Genomic DNA, 13,062 nt, shown 5'->3' with positions numbered 1-13,062 from the left:
AAACCAAGAAGAGATTTGCCTTCTATTCAGACAGGTTTTGGCCTCTGACTAAAGAAAGTGGGATTTAACAGCTTCTCCACAAGGGAGGACTCATATAGATAAAAAAGTAAGGAAAGAGCTGGGATTCTGACCTTTTACTTTCAGTGAAGTACTGGTGCTTGCACTACCCGCTTGATTCTGAGCTTCACAAGTGTAGTCACCACTGTCTTCAACGCTGAGGTTGTGCATCTCAATGACTGCCACTGAATCCACAAAGGACATCCTGTATTTTTCACTGGGATGGATCTTGGTTTCACCTTTATACCAGGTGACTTTGATTTCTGGAGACCCACCTATTTTGCATTCATACTTAGTGGAATCATGCTGTTTCACAAGTCTTGAGGAGTCTAGTTTCTTAATAAACCTTGGTGGTTCTGGAAAGCCAAAAAGGGGAGATGATGCTTTAAACTGCACTGACTCTGAATAAGCAGGGACATATGTAACAGAAAATGTAAACTTTGGGAACTTATGCAAACATTCTAATTTTGCAATTGCTATGAAACTTATTTTAGATTATTTCAAGTTGGTCCAAAATCTAGATTATGAAGCAAACAAGTTCTCTATCTGCATTTCAGTTAGATTCTCCATCCTTTACTGTCCCACTCTACTTGTCCTTCTATGTATTCAGTACAGATCCGCTGACATGTGTGGTTTTCTTTAAGTAATATCCTCTTGCAATACATGAATAATCAAAATGCCTGATGGAAATGCAAGAATCCAAACTGTTCAGCCAAGAAATATTATTAATGTCATTTATGATGAGCATTATAGCAACTGCTTCATATCCTAATATGTCATTAACAATTGATATAGTCAATAAATGTGCCTGCACTATAACCCTTCACATATTTATTGCAAAGACAAACATAAAGGTGCATGTAAGTAATAAGAGTCAAGGAGCTTAGGTAGCAAACAAAAGAGGTTCAAAATAATCATGCTGGGAAGAATCATAACATAGCTGGTATTACAGAAATTGGTGTTAAAGGTCCTGTGACTAAAAAGAAAACCGGATGGTTACATTTTATTCTGTAAGGAGAGAAAGGAGTGGAGGTTTGACACTTTTCATCAAAAGCACCATATGGATGATTCAGAATCACAAGACTGAATGTTCATAGATCAAAGATATAACTAAGTAAAACCAAGAAGTGATAATGCGGGCACAACAAACAAATCTCTGCAAAACAGGATGAAGTGCCTCTTTGTGCATCTGTCTGTAAAGTGTAGGAAGAATAACTATTTTATTGTGGGTTACTTCAACCTGTGGGACATTTGCTGAACATCCTATGTTGTTAGTAACAAAACTTCCTTAGAGTTTTAAAAATAGAAATGATGGCTTGTTAACACATGGACTCTTGGAACCTTAGCAATTTACTATCAGATTTCACTTTGACAAAGAGTTGATTATCTATCTGCATGCTAACATTTGCTGAGTAGCCACACTAATACTACTCCTTTCCAAAAATGAGGATATACAGGTTAGTAAGGTATATACTTAGATGTAAAGCAGTTTCTAGAACCTAAAGCAATTGTTAAAACCACAGATTGGGAACATTAGATGGGAAAGTTAATAAAAAACTGGGAGATTTTCAAGGTCAATTGAACAAAATATCTTAATTCTGCAAACAAAATGCTGTGTATCATAGAAATGAGACAGCATCTGTTCAAATTAAACACATGCAAATCAATGCACACAAAGAGCTTGCCCTTCCAAGTTCTATGAAAACTGGCTGACAATGAACATCATTAATTTTACAGCCCTGGGGAAACTGTACAAATTCTAAAGGATTGAAATTAGTGCCAGTATAAATTCAGGATCAAAAAATAAAATAATAATCCTGGGAAAAAAAGAAAATCAGGATTTTATGAATAAATAGTTGAAGAGTAAGAAAATAAATAAGGTCAGTAGGGATGGTTTTATGAATGGTAACTCCGGTCAAATGAATCTATTAGCAATGTTATCATTGATAATAAACAGAATTGTGATTTTGGTGGAAACAAGCTTTAAATCTTTTAAAGAGGTTATATTGCTTGCTACAATTTTTCAGTGCTCTTTGTAAGTCAAGCTATATAATAACAGCACCCCTACTTGCCACTGAAACCACAGGTAATTCAGTCTGCCATACTCTTCCCACCCCCACGAAGAAAAATCCCTATGGATAGAATGTAGTCTAGATATATATAATACAATTGACAAGCAATTATTACAAAATCTTGCTAGTGGTAGTTCAGCCTCTTATGTTATTTTTCTTAGAGAGTAAAATTCATAATATTTACTCTTGAAATGTTTTTGTTCTTTTCCCCATAAATTTATACAGAGGGGAAAAAAGAGAAAGCACTAAACCAACAGGGATATTTGAACTCATGCATAATTTAAGTCACGTATTTTACATTCATTCTTTTATAAAATCAGTAAGAATAAGATATCCGGAACAGCTATAAATAAATCCAGTGTTCCCACCTACACTAAGGAAATTACATGAATATACAAGTGTCACTTGTACCAAGACAGTTTGATCCAGTCATAAATTTAGATCATTGGAGTGTATAAGATCCACACGCTATGTGGAGAAGCAAAGTGTTGGTGGAATGGATATCTGTCACCAAGTCTGCCCTCAGATCCTCCAATTTTGCTGTCTAGAACAGCAATTTTCAATGTTTTCAGTCTATGAAAGAGTAAAACTATTTTCAGGAGCTGCACACCCTGTAAAAATACATTTAAGTCTCGTAAGTGAACTGAGTTTCTCTCAGTTACCTTTCCCTCCCCTGGACAACTTAATGAATGTCACTGCTGGAGAAAGACTTTAGGAAGACATACTTTGCTGGCCAAAGGGGCCACTCATAAAGACGCAACAGGGCACTAAGAGCTAACATTTTAATGGAAGAATCCCTTTGATAAGACAAATCATGCACTATACCACAACAGAAGAAAGATGAATAAGTATTTAAATATTACAATAATATTTAAATGAAATAAGACATCTGTGTAGCGTCTTGTAAAGGTTGTTAGTCTCACACGTCTGCATTTAGGGCTTTGTTTTCCAGGTGTCTGCCTTGCAAAGAAAAGCCTCGTGAACACTAAAGGTCACAGCAATACCTTGTACAGCCAGCTGAGCTGCGCATGCGTCCTTTCCAACACTGTTGCTCGCAGTACATGTGTAAAGTCCAGCATCCCCTTTACCGACTTTTAGGACTGTCAAGCTGGCCGTGTTTTCCACCAGCGTCATCTTGTAGTTGCCACCTGGGCGGATCTCTCTGTTGTCTCTGGTCCAAGTAATCCTTATGGGAGCAGAGCCAGTCATGTGGCACTTAAAGGTTGCACTTTCCCCTCGTGCCACATCGATAGATACTGGCTTGATGTCAAAGAAGGGAGGTTGTAGATGTTCTGCAAAGAGTAAAGCATGACAGAGCTCACCACCAAGCCCTCCTCACCACACACCTCACCATGTCATGCCCATGCTCCCTGACCACCATACTACGGGCAAAGAGGGAAAAAGGGTGAAGAAATAAAAGAGCAAAGACATAGAAAAGATCTTTGTTTAAGTGTGAGCTACAAACCTGTGAGGACAAGTTTGGCACTGGAAGATGCAGTCCCCAGAGCGTTTTGGGCTGAGCAAGTATATTGACCACAGTAAGCCATACTAGTTTGCAAGATCTGGAGAGTCGCAATATTATTTAAGAAGGCTGATTGCATGTTATCACTGTCGCTTAAGAGAACCCCATCCTTGTACCAAGACACCTGGATAGGCTCTGAGCCATTTATGCGGCAATCAAATGTCACTGGGGCACCAACTGCCTCCTGAATATCTTTCAGTTTTCTGGCGAATGTAGGAGGAAGTTGACGTTCTGCAAAACAATAATAATCACTACTATAAGTAGGAAGTGACCCTGTTAATCTAGAATTAACTCTGAAATTAGAAGTACCCCTTTCTGTAGACAACAAAGAGTTCCTAAAAACTACCCCAGAAAAGAGTGACCTTTGGCACATCACCTTTAACAACAAGCAAAGCTGTGGAAGTGGCGAAGCCAACGCTATTTTCTGCTTTGCAGATATATTCTCCAATGTCACTATCCTCCACGGTGGAGAATGCCAGCGTTGCCACATTGTTCTTCAAGTGCATTTTATAAGCCTGTGTTGATCTGAGCTTGGTGTCATCTTTGTACCAGGACACCTTGATTTCTGGCGTACCACCAATCTGGCATTTTAAGACCAAGGGCTCCCCAACTTTCACCTCTACACGGTCCAGGTGCGTGACAAAATAGGGTGGTTCTAGGGAAGGAGAGAGCATGGTGAGCAGAGGCAGAGCATCAGTGGGGTCCCTTAGGGGGGGTCAGGGGTGATGCATACCTAAGATGGATACAAGGCTGTGGCAAACATCCCCACCCGCCTCATTTGCCACCTCACAGGTGTATTCGCCTTCATCGCTCTTGGTGCTGTTGAAGATTTCAAGAATGCCAGATTTGTCAGTAGTTGTAATACTGCAGCGTGGAGACTGAGCAATGGGCATGCCATTTCTTTTCCAAGTGACAGAGATGGGAGGCGTGCCTGTGTAGCTGCTTTCCAACACAACAGACTTCCCCTGCTCCACACTGAAATCACTTAATTTCTTCACAAAGATTGCAGGCTCTGTGGAGAGGCACAGATCAATAGTGAGAGGGACAGATGTGGCAGGGCTGCAGGCAGAGCATGAAGGGAGATACCTGTGCATTCACGCACACACACAAACACACCTTTCACAAAGAGTTGGGTTGTGCATGAGGCACTGCCAGCATCATTTGTGACTACGCAAGCATAGTCCCCGCTGTGGCCTGGCTCCACGTTGTATAGCTGCAGCTGTGCCACAGACTCATCCAGAGAGATGGAGCAGTTGCTGTCTGGCACCAACTCCCTGATGCCTCGAAACCAGGTCACTTTGAAGGGAGTACTGCCCTTGATGTAGCTGGTGAATGTCACACTTGATCTGGGCAAAACTTCCTGGGGATCAGGTGTCTTCACAAAAGAAGGTGGTTCTAAGGATCATACAAAGAAGTGAAGAGGAAGAAAGACGTTAATAGGCGAGTGTCTGTGGGGGAGGAAAACTGGAGCATGTTTGAGTCAAAAAAAGAGAGAGAAAGGGGGAGAAAACAGAAAAAAACATGAAAAAGAAACCATGGGAAACCAGAGGGAAGGAAGAGAAGAGGGAGGAACAATTTAATTGAAGGGGCTGTAGTATCCTTCCACTGACCTTGTACAGTCAAGAAGGCACTGCATTCATCAGATCCAGCCACATTGGCTGCCACACAGGTATATGGCCCTGTATCTGTGACATCCAGGGCATTCAGCTTCAAAGCACAAACGTTATCCAAGAATGAGATTTCATATTTTTCTCCACTAACAATCTCATTCCCATCCTGAAACCAGGCCACAGATATGGGGGATGTGCCAGACACTTTGCACTCCAGAAGCACTGAAGATCCCAGCACCCCATTTGTTTCCTTTAGTTTTCTTGAGAATGAAGGAGGAACAAGACGATCTGAGTATGACAGGGCAGAAGAATAAGAAGAAAAGTGTTGGCTTTCTTTCAGGGGAAAGGGAAGTGGAAAAGAAAAAAAGCTTTCTTTAAAGACAAGTGTGAACAACAAAGACATAGAGCTGACCTGAAACATCAACTGAGGAAGTGCAGCTACTGTCCCCCACCTCATTGTGCACCTCAAAAGTATACAAGCCCCTGTCTCCCCTGTCTGCAGAAAAGACTTTCAAAGTGGATATATTATTGAAAAAGGTAATTTGGTATTTGCGATCGCTCCTTAGTTCTCTGCCGTCTTTGTACCATTTGGCAACAAGTTCAGGTGTTCCTCCTACTTTGCACTCCAAGGTAAAAGGATTGCCAGCCATTACTGTGATTGGCTCTGTCTTCTCTAAGATGACTGCCGGTTCTGAAATAGGAAGGGAGGGGTCAGTGTGTCACCAGGAAATCTACCCACAAAGCAGTGAGCACAGGATATAAGCAGAAAACAAAGGCTGGTAGAGGCAATTGTGCAAGCTGTAAGAGATAGTACCTGTGAAGCAGGTTATACCCACCGAGGACTTGTAAAAAGGCAGAGCACTCCCGCATGCCAGCATCGTTTTTGATCTGGCAGATGTACTTCCCAACATCAGCTCCCTCTGCACTGGCAATCTCAAGAGTTGCAATGTTGTCCATAAACCACATTTGGACATTTTCACTCTCCCTAATAACTTCACCCTTGTCCTTGAGCCAGACAACAGAAATTGGTGGGGATCCTTCCACCACTGCCTGCAGGGCTGTTGGCTCCCCGACGAAGATTGCAGTGTCACTCAGCTTCTTGGCAAAGCGTGGGGGTTCTGATAGCAAAAACAAGGAGGCACAGGAGGGTTAATCATGCATCTCTGCTTGGAAGAGGGACAGCCAGCAGATCAAGAAAAGAGGGTGGTGATTATATTGGTCCTGTAGCATACAAACCTTTGAATTTCACCGGGCAGGTGCAAGTGTCGCTTCCCACCTCGTTCATAGCTTTGCATTGATATTCTCCAGTATCTTGAGATTCCAGATTGAGAATATGAAGACTGGCAATGGAGTGCTTTGCTGTTACCTTGAACTTCTTGCTGCTCCTGACCTGCCTCCGGTCCTTGAACCAAGCCACCTCAAAGGGTGGAGTCCCTGCTATCTCACACTGCAGGATAACATCTGAGCCTTTAAGTGTGTCCACAGGGCTTGGCACCTTGCTAAAAACAGGTGGTTCTATAAAAAAAGAATCACATCATAATGTGTAAGCCTGCTTCCCTGGATGGGTTTCTGGATAGTAGCAGGAGGTAACATATTCAGGAAGGGGGCGTACACTTATTCTTGTAAACCCATATTTAGCTTCCAAATATGTGGCCTCACCTCTAAAAAATGCTGAGCCCCTGGCATCTCCCATCAAGCCATCCCAGCACTCAAGAGTCCCAAGGGCAGAAAATGTGACACTTCTGCACATGTTTGGGGTCAATGCTCAGTGCCCCTCCCCAAAAGCCACTCTTCCCTCTCTCCAGGACCACATTCCAGCTTTCCCCGCCTCTTTCCAGTCATGAAAGCTACCATCAGTGAGAGTCAGCAACACAGCCTCCTCTTCCGTCTTAAATTTCATTCCTGTCAAGATCACTGTGTATAAAGAGGAGGCAGACGGATGGTTGCAAAGTATGACCAGCTCCTTCACCATGGCTGGTGTTCCACCTATTCCGTGCTTCCCTTGTGATCTGACCAGCTTGCCTTATTCAGCTTGCAATTAACTTAAATAGGAAGACAAAGGAATGGCTGCACAGTGCTGAACACCCACCACTATTCCCTGCCTGGTCTCCACTGCTTAAACACAGCAGCATTTGAATGTGAGAGCAGCTGGAGAGACACTGGCCCAGCAACGACCAACTGCCATAGCAGCAGCTCCCTGTTCAGGAGGATGGGCAGCTGGGGAGCGGGCCCAGAAGCCAAGGATTCTGGTGGTTTGTGGAGCCATGCTGCTAACCTTTCACTGCGACTGAAGTGCTGCAGCTGGCTGTGCCGGCAGAGTTATGGGCTTCACATATGTAATCGCCGGCATCTTCAGTGGTTGAACCCAAGATGGTTAGCATTGCCACGGAGTCTACAAAGGACATGTGGAGCCTGTTGCTCGCCTGGAGTGCCTGATCATTTTTGTACCACACAGTTCTGATCTCTGGTGTCCCACTGATTTTACATTCAAGTTGAACTGTGTCCCCCTGCTTCACGAACCGCAAAGCTTCAGGCTTCTTGACGAACTTGGGAGGTTCTGCAGAACAGAGTAAGTATGTAGAGAGTGACAGTATACTTGTTTGCCATGTGAAATCTACAAGGCTGAGAAGAGTTACGGGGAGCACAAGAGTTTAGGGGCACAACAAATTAAGATTGCTACAGCAACTGGCTGTATCCCCAACCAGAGTTTCCTCCCAAGGAAAAACACAAGATGGAGAAGAGAAGGCAAAGACAACAACTAAAACTATATTCTGCCAACTCTGGAGCCTACCCCGTCAGACAGCTGGAGCTGTAAAAACAAGATGAAGGATGATTGTCCCACCCAAGGGAAATTTTGCTGTTACCTTTGAGGAGTGAAAATATCCCCAGGCCAGCATGAAAGATTTGACAAGCCTTTCACCCCCAGGAGCAGCAGAAACACGGTAGGGATAGTTTCACTTGCTTATACATCTTTAAAACATATTCCTGCATGAAGACCTTAAGTGATTCATTGTCTAGGTTAAATCAGCAATTCAGAACTCCAGTTGAGAACTTTAGTGAATTTGAAAGAGTCACTAATGCTGCCTTACAAATGCAAGGTAGTTGTATTTACCATATCACTGTTTTCCATATAGTACACTGCGACTGTAGTTTAAACACTAACGACAAAGTAAAAAGCGGGGTGACTGCAACCCTCTATACAAACAGATTCACAAGGGGACCTTTCCCCTTGCAGATTTTGCAGGCACACAAGGCTTTTACTGTCATTCAGTATGATAGGAGAAGGTCACCATATGGTATATGTCTGCTTTCTGGAAAGGGTGGAAAATGAGACTCAGTAACAAAGAGGTCTCTTTACTCAAGAAAAAGAAAACACACAAACGAAGGTGGCTTTATCTTAATACCTTTGACACTGAGTTGGGCTGAGCAAAAGTCTTTCCCAGCTTCATTACTAGCTTGGCAAGTATATTGGCCAGAGTCTCCTTTACCCACTCTGAGCACTCGAAGATGAACTGTGTTGGCTACAAATGTAATATTGAAGTTTCCTCCAGTTCGGATCTCCCGACCATCCTTGGACCAGGTGATGTGTATTGGCTGGGCTCCAGTAACATGGCATTCAAAGTCAGCACTTTCTCCAAAAGGCACATCAATAGATTCCGGTTTGATGTCAAAGACAGGTGCTTGCTTGGGTTCTAGAAACACAAGAAAACCATGTAATATTCATACCTCATGAAAAAACTAATCCAACACACAGATACCATCACATGCATGAAATGGGAAGAGGGAACCTGTGATCCAGGTAAAAGTTTTGTAAGCGAACACACCTGCCACTGTGAGCCTAGCACTTGAGGTGGCAGTGCCTACAGCATTGGTGGCTGTGCAGGAGTACTGCCCAGTATGATTCATCTCAGTTCGCCCCAGCTGCAGCACTGCAACATTGTCTACAAAGGATGTGTGCACATTGTGGTCATCGCTTAGCAGCACACCATCTTTATGCCAAGTCACAGTAATGGGTTCTGAGCCATTGAGCCGACACATAAATTTAAGGGGTAAACCAAGAGGGTGCTCGATGTCCTTTAATTTTCTTGCAAAGGAAGGTGGTCGTTTGCGCTCTAGAAGAAAGCAAGTAAAGGATAAATATTTCCCAGGAAGCAATATTTTTATAGTTTTGCAAGAGGAAAAGAATTTGTAGTGAGCTAATATAAAATCGTCACCTTGAACTTTTAAGAGAGCCTTTGTAGATGCTGTTCCTACACTGTTTTCTGCCTTGCAGATATATTCACCACTGTCATTGATAACCACTTTGTTGAAAATAAGCGTAGCAACGTTGTCTTTAAAGAACACTTTGTACTCAGGAGTAGACCTGAGTTTTGTATCACCTTTGTACCAAGACACAGTGATTTCTGGTGTTCCAGCAATGCGGCATTGCAATGTTGTATAATCCCCAACTGACACCTCAAGAGGCTCCAAGTGTGTAACAAAATAGGGAGGTTCTAAAAGAGAGAAGCAATTAGATAGGCTCATTATAGTGCCAGACTTTGTAATGCATACATTTGAAAGAACAGGCAAGAAAAAAAAGCAAAGGGAGCACACACCTAGGGTAGAGACTACAGCCTCACAAACATCTCTTCCTGCCTCATTTTCAACATGGCAAGTGTATTCTCCTGCATCTTCTTTGGTGCTGTCAAGTATTTCCAGGATGCAGGACTTCTCTGTGGTGGTGATGCTACACTTCTGAGATTGGGTGATGGTGTGGCCGTTCTTCTTCCATGTCACAGAGATGGGCAGGCTGCCTGTGTAAGTGCCCTCCAGGATAATGGGCTTGCCAGGCTCCACATACTGATCGCTCAGTTTCTTCACAAAGACAGCCGGCTCTAATGAAGGGTAAGAAGTCACAAATGTTGAGCACAACATGACAAATGGAAGGAAGGAAACAATATTTTAAGGTAAAGAGAGACACACAATCTTTACAAACCTTTTACTGTAAGGTGTGCTGTACAATTTGCCCTGCCAGCATCATTAGTCACTAGACAAGTGTACTCTCCGCTTTGGAGAGGAGTTACATCAAATAACTCAAGCTCCACAATGGACTCCTCCAAGTAGATATTGCATTTGTCCCCTGGCACAAGCTCATTGGCCCCTCTAAACCAGTTCACCTTAAAAGGAGGGGTTCCTCTGATAACACATGTAAAAGTGATGCTTGTGCCTGGCAAGACATCCAGAGGCTCTGGTGTCCTCTCAAAAGAAGGTGGTTCTAAAGACACAAGAGAAAAAGAAAGATAAGACAGGTTGCTACAGCATAACCCTGGCATTTCCACACACCTACTGAAGTTAAAGAACAAAATCTTTATTTTTCAGTCAATAATTTTTCCTGAATATATTTACAAAAGACAATAGGCAATTTCAAGAAGAGAAAGAGGAAAGAATAGCTCTAAGAGCTTCCTGACCATCATATACTGACCTTGTACGGTCAATACAGCACTGCATTCATCTGAACCAGCTATGTTGGTAGCTTTGCAAGTGTAAGTTCCAGTATCTGAGTCGCTCAGTGAATTCACTTCTAAAATACATAGGTTATCTGAAAAGGAGATTTGATGTTTTTCCCCATTGACTAACTTAAGTCCATTTCGGAACCAGGCAACAGAAATAGGAGGTGAACCTGACACTTTGCATTCCAGCAATGCTGAGGAACCCAGGACACAAGGGGTTTCCTTTAGCTTTCTTGTGAAAGAAGGAGGAATGATTCGATCTGCATAAGAAAACATAATAAATCCATGGTTAGAGAGAAAAGGAGGGAAGGAATGTAAGAAAGGAAAGAGAGCATGACCAAATTAAAGTTTTTGTAAAAAATAGAAGACAAGATAGCCAACCAACCTAAAACATCAACTGATGCTGTGCAACTGCTTTTCCCCACATCGTTCTGCACTGCAAAAGTGTACAATCCACCATCTTCCTTTTCTGCATCCATAATTTTAAGTGTAGATACTTTATTGAGGAAAGTAATTCTGTATTTTTGGCTGCTGGTCAGCTCTTTGCCATCCTTGAACCACCCAGTGGAAAGCTCTGGTGTGCCTGCCACTTTGCACTCCAAAGTACAGGCGTCTCCTACAGTAACTCTCATTGGTTCTGCTTTCTCTACAATGACTGCAGGCTCTGGAAGGAGAGATGGGTAATATGTATGATGAAAACAGGATTTGATTAGTACTAGCTCTACGTATTATAGTACTACAAGATGAGGCTTACACATTTCATACTAAGGGTATCTCAGTTTGTTGGGCTGGGGAATTTTTTCAGCTCTGTTTTTTCCACCCTTCATGCTACCCTAAACTGAAGATTTCAGATGATCTCCAAAATGAATTAAAAAAAAATATTTAAACTTCTAGGAGAGAAAGGCAATTGTCTGTCCCTCTCCAAGCAGGCATGAGCAGAAGACATGACTTAGAAATCCAGTCAAATGGATCCCATCACCACAGGTCTGTGGTTCCTTTCACCCCTATCCCTGGACAACTGGAAATAAGGAACTTGAGTACTGCTTGTTGGGGACACAAGGATTCTCTGTTTTGATTGTTTTGAACTCAGGGGCACTAAATAGTGAAGTTCTTGACTTTGAAAAGATCTTTTATGAATTTGTGCTTTCTACCAACCTAGAATAGTTAAGGTAGCCATGCACTCGCGACTTCCAGCATCATTTCTGATCTGACAGATGTATTTGCCAGCATTGCTTGTCTCTGTGCGCGCAAGTTGTAAAGTTGCAATATTTTCCATAAATGTGATCTTCGTGTTTTCACTTTCTCTAATAATTTCCTCTTTATCTTTAAGCCACTGCACAGAAATTGGCTGGGAGCCCTCCACTCTTGCTTGTAACTCTACTGGTTCACCAACCACAACAGTCACGCTGTTTATTTTAGTCAAGAATTTTGGTGGTTCTGAAGAAGAAATATGCAGTTATAGTAAATACTCACAGTGTCTATGTAAAGAAGAGCAATGCAGTGCCATTGGGAGCACTGCAGAAAGCATATGTGCCAATACTTTACCTTTCAGCTTCACAGTGCAAAAACAAGTGTCACTTCCTACGTCGTTCTGTGCTTTGCACTGATATTCACCAACATCTGCAGCTTCAACATTAAGAATGCGAACGCTTGTATGGTAGTTTTTGGCTGTAACCTTATACTTCTTACTACTGCGGATTTGTCTCCTGTCTTTGTACCAGGTAACGTCAAATGGTGGTGTTCCTGAAATCTCACATTCCAGGTTAACCTCAGTTCCTTTGAGCATGTCTACTGGAGAGGGCTTCCTGCTAAAGACAGGAGGTTCTAACAAGGGAAGAAAGGAATATTTTTAGAAAGGAGTCCGGAGCTATTTGACGAGCTATTTATTATTTATAAAGGAATCTGGAGCTATTTTTGTTTTTACACAATGGGACTGCTGAGAAAATCAACAGAATGGGCAAGAACTTTCTTTATTTTCTGGACACATTATGAAATGATCTTGCAGGTAGGTGAGCATTCAGAGCTCTTAGCTCCTCTGTAGAAAAGGTAAACAGAGGGGTGACCCTTGGCAGAGAGGATACAGATCTGATTTAGCTGGTAGTATTCTCAAATACAGGGTGTAAAACTGACACCAGTTCAGGTCTGTTCTTTTTCCTTGTATTTCAGCTCCTTGATATAGCAATTCCCACTATGATCTGTCTTGTTGACAATCATAGAATGGGGGAACACCTAGCTCAGGACTCATCTGCATTAAGAACAACATGTCCCTTGTTCAGGCACTGGCAGAGGGGGTGAGGAGCATCAAGCAACAA

At 42.5% G+C, this 13,062-nt stretch overlaps 1 protein-coding gene across 1 annotated transcript in view; it reads right to left on the bottom strand.

Annotated features, from left to right (window-relative positions):
• The window catches only part of TTN (titin), a 242,891-nt gene that overhangs the window by 163,945 nt on the left and 65,884 nt on the right, over positions 1-13,062 (bottom strand). The window contains exons 67-86 of the mRNA XM_074873084.1: positions 12,296-12,574; positions 11,906-12,187; positions 11,136-11,414; positions 10,723-11,010; positions 10,237-10,515; positions 9,857-10,135; positions 9,476-9,754; positions 9,086-9,373; positions 8,666-8,953; positions 7,537-7,818; positions 6,498-6,776; positions 6,098-6,379; positions 5,674-5,952; positions 5,262-5,549; positions 4,768-5,046; positions 4,385-4,663; positions 4,028-4,306; positions 3,595-3,882; positions 3,134-3,421; positions 132-413 (exon numbers count right to left, since the gene is read on the bottom strand). Coding sequence (XP_074729185.1) covers positions 132-413; positions 3,134-3,421; positions 3,595-3,882; positions 4,028-4,306; positions 4,385-4,663; positions 4,768-5,046; positions 5,262-5,549; positions 5,674-5,952; positions 6,098-6,379; positions 6,498-6,776; positions 7,537-7,818; positions 8,666-8,953; positions 9,086-9,373; positions 9,476-9,754; positions 9,857-10,135; positions 10,237-10,515; positions 10,723-11,010; positions 11,136-11,414; positions 11,906-12,187; positions 12,296-12,574 — 5,646 coding nt within the window. The remainder of the gene's footprint in view (positions 1-131; positions 414-3,133; positions 3,422-3,594; positions 3,883-4,027; positions 4,307-4,384; positions 4,664-4,767; positions 5,047-5,261; positions 5,550-5,673; positions 5,953-6,097; positions 6,380-6,497; positions 6,777-7,536; positions 7,819-8,665; positions 8,954-9,085; positions 9,374-9,475; positions 9,755-9,856; positions 10,136-10,236; positions 10,516-10,722; positions 11,011-11,135; positions 11,415-11,905; positions 12,188-12,295; positions 12,575-13,062) is intronic.

Source organism: Strix uralensis, chromosome 6 (genome assembly GCF_047716275.1).
Source record: "Strix uralensis isolate ZFMK-TIS-50842 chromosome 6, bStrUra1, whole genome shotgun sequence".
NCBI lineage: Eukaryota > Metazoa > Chordata > Aves > Strigiformes > Strigidae > Strix > Strix uralensis.
Note: the sequence above shows the minus strand (reverse complement) of the source record. Positions and strands in the feature narration are given on the sequence as shown.